Source organism: Mizuhopecten yessoensis, unplaced genomic scaffold (assembly GCF_002113885.1).
Source record: "Mizuhopecten yessoensis strain PY_sf001 unplaced genomic scaffold, ASM211388v2 scaffold3819, whole genome shotgun sequence".
NCBI classification, from domain to species: domain Eukaryota; kingdom Metazoa; phylum Mollusca; class Bivalvia; order Pectinida; family Pectinidae; genus Mizuhopecten; species Mizuhopecten yessoensis.
The window spans coordinates 154,417-169,896 of NW_018405235.1; the positions used below are offsets into that span (position 1 = coordinate 154,417).

A 15,480-nucleotide genomic window follows, 5' to 3' on the forward strand; every position below is an offset into this window, starting at 1 on the left:
GACCCATCAGTGGTGAGTATTGTAGAATACTGGCAGATAGAGTTACAGGGCGGACCCATCAGTGGTGAGTATTGTAGAATACTGGCAGATAGAGTTACAGGGCGGACCCATCAGTGGTGAGTATTGTAGAATACTGGCAGATAGAGCTACAGGACGAACCCATCAGTGGTGAGTATGGTAGAATACTGGCAGAGTTACAGGACAGACCCACCAGTGGTGAGTATGGTAGAATACTGGCAGAGTTACAGAACGGACCCATCAGTGGTGAGTATCGTAGAGTCAACAAGTGAATGTGCTTAACTGATTCTAATTATATATAGTTAATTCAAATCTATTGAAAAGAAGAGGAATTTTAATCTAGTTTTACTTTCTTGAAATTTGAAAATTGAATACAAAGTTGTTCTATCAGATAAAAATGATGTACTGTAAGATAAACAAAACAAATGGCATTCATTAATTGTGAAAGATCTAATACTCATTTATTTAACATCACAAATCATGTTTCTCATAAGAATCTTTTTCTCAATCGTAATGAATTTTTTAAACATGTGACATTTGTGTAGGTGTCAGTAACTATGCCTAGTACTTTTGTGGGTGTTCCTTACTCTTGATTGACATTTGTAGGTGGAATATTGAAATGGGAACAGCAGTGTAAGATTATCCACATGTGCTCACGGAAGTACCTCACGTATACAACAGAAAAGAAAGTGACCTTGACCTCCGACCATGATGATCCACGCACTGTGTTCAGACTGCATCCTGTCATAAGGGTAAGCTTCGATAAGACAGATAGTCTGTGTGAACTGTTTGTGTTTTCCTGCTTTAGGATTTAGCACTAGTGTAAGTCTACACGCGTTTTACTTAGATATCGGTAATTACGAACCACATACTACAAATATAAACACAAATCTGGCAGGAAAGATCACAGAAAATCTTCATTTTTTCCAGCAAGGATCCTACAGTCAAACTTCTATAAATCGAACTTGAATGATTCAAACTTGATGTGTCGAACTTACGGCAAAGTCCAGAAATTTCCCCTGATATAACAATTCTAATATTATTCTCATGAATCAAACTTATATAATTCAAATTGTAATCAAGGCTCACTCGTTATGAAAACATTGACAATTACAATTAATAAATCGAAGTGAAATATTCACCTGTACCGGAAGGGCCAAGTGAGCTTATGCCGTGGTGCTGCGTCCGTCGTCCGTACCTCGTCGTCCAGCGTCAATATTTCACTTTATAAACAACTTCTTCTTTTAACCAAAAGGCCTAGGGTGATGATATTTGGCCAGAAGCAAACTGGGATGAAGGGCTACCAAGTTTATTTAAATAAATAACCTTCACCCACATTCAAGGTCACAGGGGGGTCAAATATGTTTAAACTTTTAAGCATTTTCTTCTAGATAACCAAGAGGCCTAGAGTGTTGATACTTGGCCAGAAGTATGTTGTGATGAAGCACTACCAAGTTTTTTCAAATGAATGATCTTCGCCCATTTCAAGGTCATAGGGGTCAAATATGTTGAAATCTTTTAACAACTTCTTCTGAATAACCAAAAGGTCCAGGGTGATGATATTTGGCCAGAAGGATGTTGGCATGAAGGGCTACAAAGTTTTTTCAAATGAATGACCTTCGCCCATTTCAAGGTCATAGCCTATGGTCAAATATGTTGAAATCTTTTAACAACTTCTTCTGAATAACCAAAAGGTCCAGGGTGATGATATTTGGCCAGAAGGATGTTGGCATGAAGGGCTACAAAGTTTTTTCAAATGAATGACCTTCGCCCATTTCAAGGTCATAGCCTATGGTCAAATATGTTGAAATCTTTTAACAACTTCTTCTGAATAACCAAAAGGTCCAGGGTGATGATATTTGGCCAGAAGGATGTTGGCATGAAGGGCTACAAAGTTTTTTCAAATGAATGACCTTCCCCCATATTCAAGGTCACAGGGGTTATTTGTCTTAAAAACACTAAAAATTGACTTCTTCTGAAAAACTTAAGCATCCAGGGTGATTGCTTGTTCATGTGAATGACCTTGACACACTTTCAAGGTAACATCTGGTCCACAGTGCATAAATATTTAAAAGTCATCTTCTCAATAAACGAAAGGTATAGGGCCATTAGGGTGGTGATATCTGACAAGTTGCATTCTGGGATGAAGGCTGTAAAGTTTGTTCAATTTAATGTCCATGTTTGACTTTTAAGGTCACAAAGGTCAAATGTGTTTAAATCGTTTAACAGGTTCTTCTGAATGATTTTAGTTTAGTCAAGACACTGATATTTTGCCTGTAGCTTTATTTTAGTCCACTGTTAAGGTTACAATTGTGAGATTAATACCAGGTGAGTGATGCAGGCCCATTGGGCCTCTTGTTCATTTTCAGGAACAATTACAAGAAACCTTACATTTTGTCAGGAAAGTTTTACCCAAAATCTGATATTTGTCAATGAAGATTACCAGAATTCTTACATTTTGTCAAGAAACTAATGTTACAAGAATTCTTACATTTTGTCAAGAAAGATTTTTTTCATTCATATTCTATACATGTTAGCCTATACCTTCGGTAACCCCCACTGTCTGTATTGTAGTGTTGAGAATTCATATTCTATACATGTTAGCCTATACATTCGGTAACCCCCACTGTCTGTATTGTAGTTTTGAGAATTCATATTCCATACATGTTAGCCTATACCTTCGGTAGCCCCCACTATCTGTATTGTAGTGTTGAGAATTCATATTCTATACATGTTAGCGTACCTTCGGTAACCCCCACTATCTGTATGTAGTGTTGAGAATTCATATTCTATACATGGTAGCCTATACCTTCGGTAACCCCCACTATCTGTATTGTAGTGTTGAGAATCCATATTCTATACATGTTAGCGTACCTTCGGTCACCCCCACTGTCTGTATTGTAGTTTTGAGAATTCATATTCCATACATGTTAGCCTATACCTTCGGTAGCCCCCACTGTCTGTATTGTAGGTTTAATTGTATCCATAAATTCTGTTTAAAAGTATGTAGTATCAATAGCACCTGTTCTATTATGGTGTGAGAAAACTTTACAGACTATCTGTATGTAGTGTTGAGAATTCATATTCTATACATGGTAGCCTATACCTTCGGTAACCCCCACTATCTGTATATAGTGTTGAGAATTCATATTCTATACATGTTAGCGTACCTTCGGTCACCCCCACTGTCTGTATTGTAGTTTTGAGAATTCATATTCTATAAATGTTAGCCTATACCTTCGGTAGCCCCCACTATCTGTATTGTAGTGTTGAGAATCCATATTCTATACATGTTAGCGTACCTTCGGTAACCCCCACTGTCTGTATTGTAGTTTTGAGAATTCATATTCTACACATGTTAGCTTACCTTCGGTAACCCCCACTGTCTGTATTGTAGTTTTGAGAATTCATATTCCATACATGTTAGCCTATACCTTCGGTAGCCCCCACTGTCTGTATTGTAGGTTTAATTGTATCCATAAATTCTGTTTAAAAGTATGTAGTATCAATAGCACCTGTTCTATTATGGTGTGAGAAAACTTTACAGACTATCTGTATGTAGTGTTGAGAATTCATATTCTATACATGGTAGCCTATACCTTCGGTAACCCCCACTATCTGTATGTAGTGTTGAGAATTCATATTCTATACATGTTAGCGTACCTTCGGTCACCCCCACTGTCTGTATTGTAGTTTTGAGAATTCATATTCCATACATGTTAGCCTATACCTTCGGTAGCCCCCACTGTCTGTATTGTAGGTTTAATTGTATCCATAAATTCTGTTTAAAAGTATGTAGTATCAATAGCACCTGTTCTATTATGGTGTGAGAAAACTTTACAGACTATCTGTATGTAGTGTTGAGAATTCATATTCTATACATGGTAGCCTATACCTTCGGTAACCCCCACTATCTGTATTGTAGTGTTGAGAATTCATATTCTATACATGTTAGCCTATAGCTTCGGTAACCCCCACTATCTGTATTGTAGTTTTGAGAATTCATATTCTATACATGTTACCCTATACCTTCGGGAGCCCCCACTGTCTGTATTGTAGTTTTAATTGTATCCATAAATTCTGTTTAAAAGTATGTAGTATCAATAGCACCTGTTCTATTATGGTGTGAGAAAACTTTACAGACTATCTGTATGTAGTGTTGAGAATTCATATTCTATACATGTTAGCCTATACCTTCGGTAGCCCCCACTGTCTGTATTGTAGTTTTAATTGTATCCATAAATTCTGTTTAAAAGTATGTAGTATCAATAGCACCTGTTCTATTATGGTGTGAGAAAACTTTACAGACATATTATTTGAGATGAAATATTTATACTGATACTAAGTTACCTGGTACATCCTTCCACGTTCGTCATACACACTAGTTTCTACGAATCAATAATGGATATATATGAGTTCTGTTTCCTGTCGTACCGAACTTAATTTTCAGTGTGTATTGTCATTGTTATAAAGTACAAGAGAATGAATTGATATTAACATTGATGGCACACGCTGGTCAACAGATCCCATTGTCTCTAATATTGGTCTCTACACAAACTTTTATGTGGTCATCTTTGAAGATTTCTCCTCTCTAACGTGTTGCCTGGTGTCGTCGTATTGATAGATAAAAACAGCGTCTCTGTGTATTGTGATGTGACAGAAACCATGTTGAGCCGAAGCCATATGAGTATTGATATTGAGACTACGTACACACCCAATATGAAGATTGTATTGGTATAAAACATGAGTAGTCACTGAGAAATAATCATTTAAATGTGATTGCTTTTAATATTATTACTTTTGGTTAACAATTGTTTTATTTTCCCTTGTTGTATCTATACATCAGGTGTAACGAACAACCATCCAGTAAGAGTACAGAAATGGTTAAATTCAGTTCTTCTCCTAGCCTGGTGGTGGTGTACGAAAGCCCTCTTAGTGAATAATGAATTGCTTCTCGTCAATAAAAGCATCTTCTTTTTAAAGAGAGTTTCCATGTTATCAAGTAAATGCACAAAATTATGATTTTCTTGGTAAATTTACAGTTTATGACAAAAAAATCCATTTGGTAGCTTAATGATAAAGCAGACATGACTAAAAACAATTTATTTAATGTATCTCACCTGTATAATTTACACACTGATCTACACATCCAGTAAGTACAATTATCTAGAATTGTCTGAGTTGTCTCCCAGTATAATTTACACATCCAGTAAGTACAATTATCTAGAATTGTCTGAGTTGTCTCCCTGTATAATTTACACATCCAGTAAGTACAATTATCTAGAATTGTCTGAGTTGTCTCCCTGTATAATTTACACATCCAGTAAGTACAATTATCTAGAATTGTCTGAGTTGTCTCCCTGTATAATTTACACATCCAGTAAGTACAATTATCTAGAATTGTCTGAGTTGTCTCCCTGTATAATTTACACATCCAGTAAGTACAATTATCTAGAATTGTCTGAGTTGTCTCCCTGTATAATTTACACATCCAGTAAGTACAATTATCTAGAATTGTCTGAGTTGTCTCCCTGTATAATTTACACATCCAGTAAGTACAATTATCTAGAATTGTCTGAGTTGTCTCCCTGTATAATTTACACATCCAGTAAGTACAATTATCTAGAATTGTCTGAGTTGTCTCCCTGTATAATTTACACATCCAGTAAGTACAATTATCTAGAATTGTCTGAGTTGTCTCCCTGTATAATTTACACATCCAGTAAGTACAATTATCTAGAATTGTCTGAGTTGTCTCCCTGTATAATTTACACATCCAGTAAGTACAATTATCTAGAATTGTCTGAGTTGTCTCCCTGTATAATTTACACATCCAGTAAGTACAATTATCTAGAATTGTCTGAGTTGTCTCCCTGTATAATTTACACATCCAGTAAGTACAATTATCTAGAATTGTCTGAGTTGTCTCCCTGTATAATTTACACATCCAGTAAGTACAATTATCTAGAATTGTCTGAGTTGTCTCCCTGTATAATTTACACATCCAGTAAGTACAATTATCTAGAATTGTCTGAGTTGTCTCCCTGTATAATTTACACATCCAGTAAGTACAATTATCTAGAATTGTCTGAGTTGTCTCCCTGTATAATTTACACATCCAGTAAGTACAATTATCTAGAATTGTCTGAGTTGTCTCCCTGTATAATTTACACATCCAGTAAGTACAATTATCTAGAATTGTCTGAGTTGTCTCCCTGTATAATTTACACATCCAGTAAGTACAATTATCTAGAATTGTCTGAGTTGTCTCCCTGTATAATTTACACATCCAGTAAGTACAATTATCAAGAATTGTCTGAGTTGTCTCCCTGTATAATTTACACATCCAGTAAGTACAATTATCTAGAGTTGTCCGAGTTGTCTCCCTGTATAACATCACATTCTCGGGCATTAAATATGATCGTTTTGAATTAACTGAGTTATCTCCCCTGTATATTTTACCCTTTGCTCTATTTTTACACTGAATCTGATAATTTAGAGTTTATATGTTATTCACCTGAAGTGAATATGATGATAGAGTTTCCTGAGTTATCTCTTCTTTATAAATTACATATAGTCAGTCGACTTGATCATACAGTGACTATGATTGTTTAGATTTATCTGAGTTATCTCCCCTTTATGATTTATGTTTGGACCCATCATAGCTTGCAATGATGGTAAGTACTGCTGGATTGTTGAGCTTTTGAGATGAAAGTATTACATAAATTTGGAAACAAGGCATGGTTATGTTTTACAGTTATAGCTTTTGAGTTTCAGGAATGATTATAATGTGTGTATAAACTGTATGTGAAGTCAGCATGAGCTTCTGAAATGCAATTACATCTACAATGTATATTATGTATTGAGGAATGATAATGTGTAATTGTTAACATTTTATCTATTTTATATGAATTTAGCCATAGAAGATCATAGCCATACACCATTTTTTCCCCATTCAATGTGGATTTTATTGAACAAAGTGAAAATTCATAAATGACTGTTGTTTGACACTACTAATGTTCCAATCAATATAAGGCCATTCCCCTATTTAACTAGTTAACACAGATGGTCACATCTAGATTTGAAAATGAGTAAGGGGGTGTTAAAATTACAGAGCGTTTAGCAAGAGTAAAGAAAGTTCATGAAAACATTACTTTTGTTAATATGGACATAAATTATTGTGTTAAATTATAGCACCTGGCTGACTGATTTATATCAGTAGATCTAGATGTCCCAGGCTGCAGACTATATATCCTTTGGTACATTATTTTAAATCTGGAACATTTGTCATTCCACTGATTGATATAATTTAAAAGTTTATCACTAGACAACCTTGATGAAAGTATTGCTTATTTCTGACTAAACATGATTGACAAGGATGAAAGAAAAAATAAAGTAAAAGGGCAGTTTTAAAGATACCTTCTGAAAAATGTACAATGTTGGTGAGTCCAAATTCAAACAACAGCAACAAATGTCACTATAAACACATGGCTATAAAGTTTCACCTCAAGGTACTAGTTGTATCAGTAATCTATAATGAATAACATTAGGAGTACCAGAAACCATGAAATAGTAAGGTAACATACCTCCTTAAATACAACTTACAAGATATTTTGATGATGGCTAAAACTGCCTACCATTTTCTGTTAGAATATTAGTAACCAGGCCATCATCACAACACATTGCTACTTTTGTTCTGTCGTTTAAATTATTTATCCGACCCCATTACCTAACAGTGTATCCTGTCCCACTGTCCCAAGGTCGTGTGTGCATGTTTGACATAGTTGACTGGTCAGGTCCTATTAGACCATGAGGACTTCCATTTATTTTTTCTGTCAGAGTTTTGTACGTCATTTGTGTGAGGATAAATTGTCCATTGTCTGCTGCACAAATTGCATTGTCATTGCAATTGTCACATCATGACATGACAGAAATTTTACACAATTATCCGTCTGGAGAATTTGTGATGTTATTTTGACTCCATGCTAAAACAAATTGCATGACTTTGTTCATCCTCATCCTAAAGTGATGTATGGGAAGCTTGTGTTGGTAAAGGACAGAACATGTTGCATGTGTAATGTGTTTTCCCAAACTGTCTTTGTTATCACTAATCAAGATTTTTTTGTTTTATAAAGATATTGTTAAAGATTTATTGTTAAAGATTTATTGTGACATTTGAAATGCTCAAAATGATTAATGGTAAATATTTACTATTATATTATAAAGAAATAAAACATCTATTTTTAGCTCACTTGAGAATCATGTGAGCCTTTGTTGCTATCCATCTTTGTCAATCATCTATCGGCTGCTGATTTGAAATTCAATATGGCCACAATGGCAGCCATCTTGAAAACCAATTTTAAATTTAAAACTAATTCAAATGAACTTTAGTTGAAATTGTTTACAACATATTATCTTATAATATACTAGCTCAAAACTTGCGTGTTAAATTATTTTAATTATCTAAAAGTGCCAAAGGATCCAAAGCTTTTAAGGTCACCTGAGCTTAAATTCAATTGACCTATTGCTATCCGTCTTCGTCCTTTAACATTTTAAATTTTCAACTTAAGCTGAAATACTTTCGAAGGGATTTCATTGATACTTCATGGAAATGTTACTGACATCTCCCTGACCAAGTGTTGTTATTTTTCGGGTCGCTCAGAAATCCAATATGGCCGCCACGGCTGCCATTTTGAAAAACGATTTCAAACTTAAGGTCAAGTTCTACTGGGCTGATTGAACTGTAACTTGGTAGGAATGATCGACTCATGGTCCTGACAAAGGGTTGCTTTTTTCGGGTCGATCAGAAATTCAATATGGTCGCCACAGCCACATTTTGCAAAACTATCCCAAACTTAAAGTCAAGTTCTACTGGGCGTTTTTTATTGAAACTTTGTAGGAATAATAGGCTCATGGTCCTGACAAAATGTTGTTATATTTTAGGTCGATCAGAATTCCAATATGGCTGCCACGGTTGCCATTTTGAAAAACTATTTCAAACTTAAAGTCAAGTTCAACTGGGCCGATTGAACTGAAACTTGGTAGGAATTATTGACTCATGGTCCTGATAAGGTGTTGTTATTTTTCGGGTCGATCAGAAATCCAATATGGCTGCCATTTTGAGAGAAAAAAAAATGACACAAAATCAAGTTCTATTAAGCTGAAACAGGTCTAGGAATGATCAACTCATGGTCCTGACAAACTTGACATAACATTATACTTAACAAATTTTCCTGTCATTGGTAGGGAAGATTGACATCATTATCTCCACTTCATATTTCAACAACAAAAATACATACTGTAGGAGTCAGGTGACTGTTAAGGCCCATGGGCCTCTTGTTTTTTGTCAACATAAATATACTCCTGGTAACAAAGTAAATTAAAGGATGCTATTCATTGAATGTCAGTATTTAAAAAAAACTTGAGATCAAGTAGTTTGTTTTCATGTCAATTAAAAAAGAATTGATTCTGTTAGGCAAAAACCATCAAACTAATGTTGGCATTTGCATGCTGTAAACGGTTTATCTTCCGTCATTGTATTCTGTAACAATAGAAATGGCTCAGTTCATATAATATTTATTGATATTATCGATAGGTCTTGTGCATGACCTAGCTGACTACATTTTATGTTCTGCGCCATCCTTGTTAATCCCACAGAACTGGTAGAATCCTGTCGCTAATAGTCATTTAGTCATTAAAGTACAAAAAACCCACAGAACTGGTAGAATCCTGTCACTAGTAGTCATTTAGCCATTAAAGTACAAAAACCCCACAGAACTGGTAGAATCCTGTCACTAGTAGTCATTTAGTCATTAAAGTACAAAAAACCCACAGAACTGTTAGAATCTGTCTCTAATAGTCATTTAGTCATTAAAGTACAAAAAACCCACAGAACTGTTAGAATCCTGTCACTAATAGTCATTTAGTCATTAAAGTACAAAAACCCCACAGAACTGTTAGAATCCTGTCACTAATAGTCATTTAGTCATTAAAGTACAAAAAACCCACAGAACTGTTAGAATCCTGTCACTAATAGTCATTTAGTCATTAAAGTACAAAAAACCCACAGAACTGTTAGAATCCTGTCACTAATAGTCATTTAGTCATTAAAGTACAAAAAACCCACAGAACTGTTAGAATCCTGTCACTAATAGTCATTTAGTCATTAAAGTACAAAAAACCCACAGAACTGTTAGAATCCTGTCACTAATAGTCATTTAGTCATTAAAGTACAAAAAACCCACAGAACTGTTAGAATCCTGTCACTAATAGTCATTTAGTCATTAAAGTACAAAAAACCCACAGAACTGTTAGAATCCTGTCACTAATAGTCATTTAGTCATTAAAGTACAAAAAACCCACAGAACTGTTAGAATCCTGTCACTAATAGTCATTTAGTCATTAAAGTACAAAAAACCCACAGAACTGTTAGAATCCTGTCACTAATAGTCATTTAGTCATTAAAGTACAAAAAACCCACAGAACTGTTAGAATCCTGTCACTAATAGTCATTTAGTCATTAAAGTACAAAAAACCCACAGAACTGTTAGAATCCTGTCACTAATAGTCATTTAGTCATTAAAGTACAAAAAACCCACAGAACTGTTAGAATCCTGTCACTAATAGTCATTTAGTCATTAAAGTACAAAAAACCCACAGAACTGTTAGAATCCTGTCACTAATAGTCATTTAGTCATTAAAGTACAAAAAACCCACAGAACTGTTAGAATCCTGTCACTAATAGTCATTTAGTCATTAAAGTACAAAAAACCCACAGAACTGTTAGAATCCTGTCACTAATAGTCATTTAGTCATTAAAGTACAAAAAACCCACAGAACTGTTAGAATCCTGTCACTAATAGTCATTTAGTCATTAAAGTACAAAAAACCCACAGAACTGTTAGAATCCTGTCACTAATAGTCATTTAGTCATTAAAGTACAAAAAACCCACAGAACTGTTAGAATCCTGTCACTAATAGTCATTTAGTCATTAAAGTACAAAAAACCCACAGAACTGTTAGAATCCTGTCACTAATAGTCATTTAGTCATTAAAGTACAAAAAACCCACAGAACTGTTAGAATCCTGTCACTAATAGTCATTTAGTCATTAAAGTACAAAAAACCCACAGAACTGTTAGAATCCTGTCACTAATAGTCATTTAGTCATTAAAGTACAAAAAACCCACAGAACTGTTAGAATCCTGTCACTAATAGTCATTTAGTCATTAAAGTACAAAAAACCCACAGAACTGTTAGAATCCTGTCACTAATAGTCATTTAGTCATTAAAGTACAAAAAACCCACAGAACTGTTAGAATCCTGTCACTAATAGTCATTTAGTCATTAAAGTACAAAAAACCCACAGAACTGTTAGAATCCTGTCACTAATAGTCATTTAGTCATTAAAGTACAAAAAACCCACAGAACTGTTAGAATCCTGTCACTAATAGTCATTTAGTCATTAAAGTACAAAAAACCCACAGAACTGTTAGAATCCTGTCACTAATAGTCATTTAGTCATTAAAGTACAAAAAACCCACAGAACTGTTACAATCCTGTCACTAATAGTCATTAGGCAATAAAGTACAAAAAACCCACAGAACTGTTAGAATCCTTTCACTAATAGTCATTTAGTCATTAAAGTACAAAAAACCACAGAACTGTTAGAATCCTGTCACTAATAGTCATTTAGTCATTAAAGTACAAAAAAACACCCATTGTTGCTGATTTTATCATAATAATCAGACACTAAAGCTTTGGGAAGTAAAATATCTAATTAATCAATCTGAGAAGAATGGCACTTGTACAAAACAAGCAGAAACTGATCACAGGGCAATGTGTATACAATGCATTGAAATTTCAGTGACTTATATCTGAGTAACTGTGTAAAATGTCATCATTAACTATTGTCACTAAATAGTTGTAAATTATAATCGTGACCTATTACCTTCACAGAGCCCTCTAATACAAGTTTCAGATACTGCATACGAGAAAACCGTCACCCAGTGAAATGTTTTCCTGTCAATGTAGAAATAATCTATACCAGGAAATATTTGCCTAAGTTTGACTTGCACTTATTTTCGCCGTCCGTAATGAGGATTTATCATGAAAGTGAAAATAACATACACTACATAGTAATAACAAATTATCAAGGGCAAAATTAACACCGTGTAAAGATGGACTCTATCAATGAAGGGCAAAATTAACACTGTGTAAAGATGGATTCTATCAATGAAGGGCGAAATTAACACTGTGTAAAGATGGACTCTTATCAATGAAGGGCGAAATTAACACTGTGTAAAGATGGACTCTATCAATTAAGGCGAGGGGCATTATTATATAGAGGTTTTGTTCTATAATCAGGGTTTTTGCCAGGTGTTTATAGGGTCTGGTACAGGGACCAATTCCCAATTGAACAAGAGTACCGCGGGGCGGAACAATATACGCCCGTCGAATGCCATATAGTGTTATATACTTGTACTTTCTTATGTTGAAATAAGATCTGCATCATTCTAAGAGTGGTTAGCTGACATGCTATAAAAAATGTAGGAGAAAATCTCCAGACAAAAAATCAAATACTGAAATGAATCAAAATTCTTTTAAGGGAGACACAACTTTATATCATAATTATATTGTATACCAAGTTTTAAAGAGATCCGTTGAAAAATGTAGGAGGAGATTGCCGTACAAAAATCAAATACTGAAATAAACAAAGGGCAAGAACTTTTCCAAAATTATCGAAACCAAAATTCTTTTCAAGGAAATTTTTTAACACAACAACATATCATGATTATTTAGCCTACTAAGTTTCAAAGAAATCCGTCAAAAAATGTTGGAGGAGATCTCCGGACAAAAAATCAAATACTGAAATGAACAAAGGGCAATAACTTTTGCAAAAATTGTTGAATCAAAATTCTTTTAAGGGAGACACAACTTCATATCAGGATTATAATGTATACCAGGTTTTAAAGAGATTCATCTCCCCTCATCAGCGAAGTGAAAGTAGGGGAACTAAAAAATTTGTCAAGCGTTTGTCATGATACAGTAATAAGTATAACAACAAATGTCACGTCGAGCTGTTGGAATGATAATTTGATCCACATGTTGAGTGTCGATCCTCCAATAGGTCGGGTAACTACTTAATTGTTAGATATACAAGATTTGTATTTGTTTTTTTTGTTCCTTTTCAGGAGAATGATGACATTCCTGTTGACAGTTACTGCAGGATAGAACATGTGGTCAGTGGTTACTGGCTCCACGCCGTTATGGGTGAGTGATCGCTTAGTAAATAATAGGAACAAAATATCTGATATGCACCTATATTGCAAGTATTGGTTACTGCACACACCCATATTTTGGTGGTATTCTTCTTTCAGCTCTTTTGGTGCTTAAATGTTTGTCTAAGTCAGTAAGTTTGTGTATAGTGCTTACTGTAAATACATGCTGATTTATGATTGCTTTAAATGATCTGATAAACCCTAGCTTAATCACTACAACATGACAGCAGTAGTGTTAATATGTTAATTGCTTTAAATGATCTGATAAACCCTAGATTAATCACTACAACATGACAGCAGTAGTGCTAATATGTTAATTGCTTTAATTGGTCTGATAAACCCTAGCTTAGTCACTGCAACATGACAGCAGTAGTGTTAATATGTTAATTGCTTTAAATGATCTGATAAACCCTAGCTTAGTCACTACAACATGACAGCAGTAGTGTTAATATGTTAATTGCTTTAATTGGTCTGATAAACCCTAGCTTAGTCATTGCAACATGACAGCAGTAGTGTTAATATGTTAATTACTTTAAATGATCTGATAAACCATAGCTTAATCACTACAACATGACAGCAGTAGTGTTAATATGTTAATTGCTTTAAATGGTCTGATAAACCCTAGCTTAGTCACTACAACATGACAGCAGTAGTGTTAATATGTTTTAAAATAGATGGAAGTCAAATATTTTGTAAAGAAAAAAAAGCAATACCTGATTAGCACTACTTTCTTTGATGTAATTGAAATAAGCAAGGGGTGCCTGCTTCGCTAAGAATAGGCTGTCATGTGATGTGAGTACAAGAGAAAGCAGGATTGATTTGATTGTTTTTCAATGTAAACTTTCAATTTCTAGCTGAGTACAAACGGAAGCAGGAGACCACAACAACCGATACCAAGGCCATGGGATCTCTGAAATGGACCTCCGCTCAGCTTAAACAGGTACACACGATCAAACATACTGACACAGTTTGATTATATCTCATAGCAATACACAAGAACACAGGTACTCAGGATCATACTGGACATATACTGACCCAGTTACAGCAACACACACACAATTATATTATCTTAAGCCTTCCACCCCTATGTAGCTTTAATAAACTCTACCATGCATTGATCTGGGTAAGTCCATTATGGTCCATAGTGGTGAAAGGGTAGAATATTCGAATAAAAACCTGAAAGTCAGCATGTAAAGTAAAACATTATAGAGAAGGTCACAGAGTTTTGCAGGATTACTTTTGGCCTAGGTGACTTGACATACATCTAATTTATATAGACAGTCCATCAGTATTTGGTTGTTTGGTTAAGCTGCATTGGGAGAAATGAAAACCTTCTATGCTCTTACTAGCTAAGAATTGTGCTACTGCCTATTAAATAGGCTAGGGAACTCCTAATAAAATTTCTTACCAATGATTCCTTATTACTACAGACAATGAATTGAATATGAATATTCATTACATGCCAATGAATATTCATGTCATAATTACATGTCTACCCCATTACTGTGGCTCCTGGTAACTGTCTGTCTTGGTCTTTTTAACTGACATTATAGGAAACGTCTGTCTATATATAATCACCAATATTGGTCATACAGTGACTGTCTATATATAATCACTAATATGGGTTATACAGGATTTTGTAGTCTCCTAGCTGAGACATGTATCCTTGTCACTATAGTACTAGAACTAATCTCTCCTAGAACTGTTGTGTAAAAAACACGTACTGGCTTGCTAAGCTTTCCTGACAGTAGTTGTATCAACAGTAACATATGTCCCTGTTTATTAACTTAGTCAGAAGCTTTTTAACATTGCAGTTTCCGTTTTAACATTGCAGTTTCCCATTTTAACATTGCAGTTTCCCATTTTAACATTGCAGTTTCACATTAACATGACAATACAAAGGATATATACCGGTAAAATGAAGCTCCAACATCTAATCATCTGTCTATGATTACTCGGATTGATGTTGAAATGAGTAGTAACGTAGCTAGACCTGTATTGATAACGGTATGTTTAGCTACTAGTACTATGTTGTAAAGTAAACCCTTGTTATACTGCCACCATTTGTCTGTGACGATTCAGCATTATAAAGAGGTTTGGCCAGATATTAAGGTATGGTTGTAAAGGAAATGTGAAGAAAAAAAGCCAAGGAACTGGAACGATTTTGGTGTTAAATGATACTA

General features: G+C 34.6%; 1 protein-coding gene across 1 annotated transcript in view; it reads left to right on the forward strand.

Moving 5' to 3' along the window:
• The window catches only part of LOC110448078, a 189,636-nt gene that overhangs the window by 43,804 nt on the left and 130,352 nt on the right, over positions 1–15,480 (forward strand). Inside the window, exons 11-14 of the mRNA XM_021494119.1 lie at positions 625–770; positions 6,684–6,695; positions 13,211–13,289; positions 14,152–14,237. Of these exons, the coding sequence (XP_021349794.1) occupies positions 625–770; positions 6,684–6,695; positions 13,211–13,289; positions 14,152–14,237 (323 nt within the window). The remainder of the gene's footprint in view (positions 1–624; positions 771–6,683; positions 6,696–13,210; positions 13,290–14,151; positions 14,238–15,480) is intronic.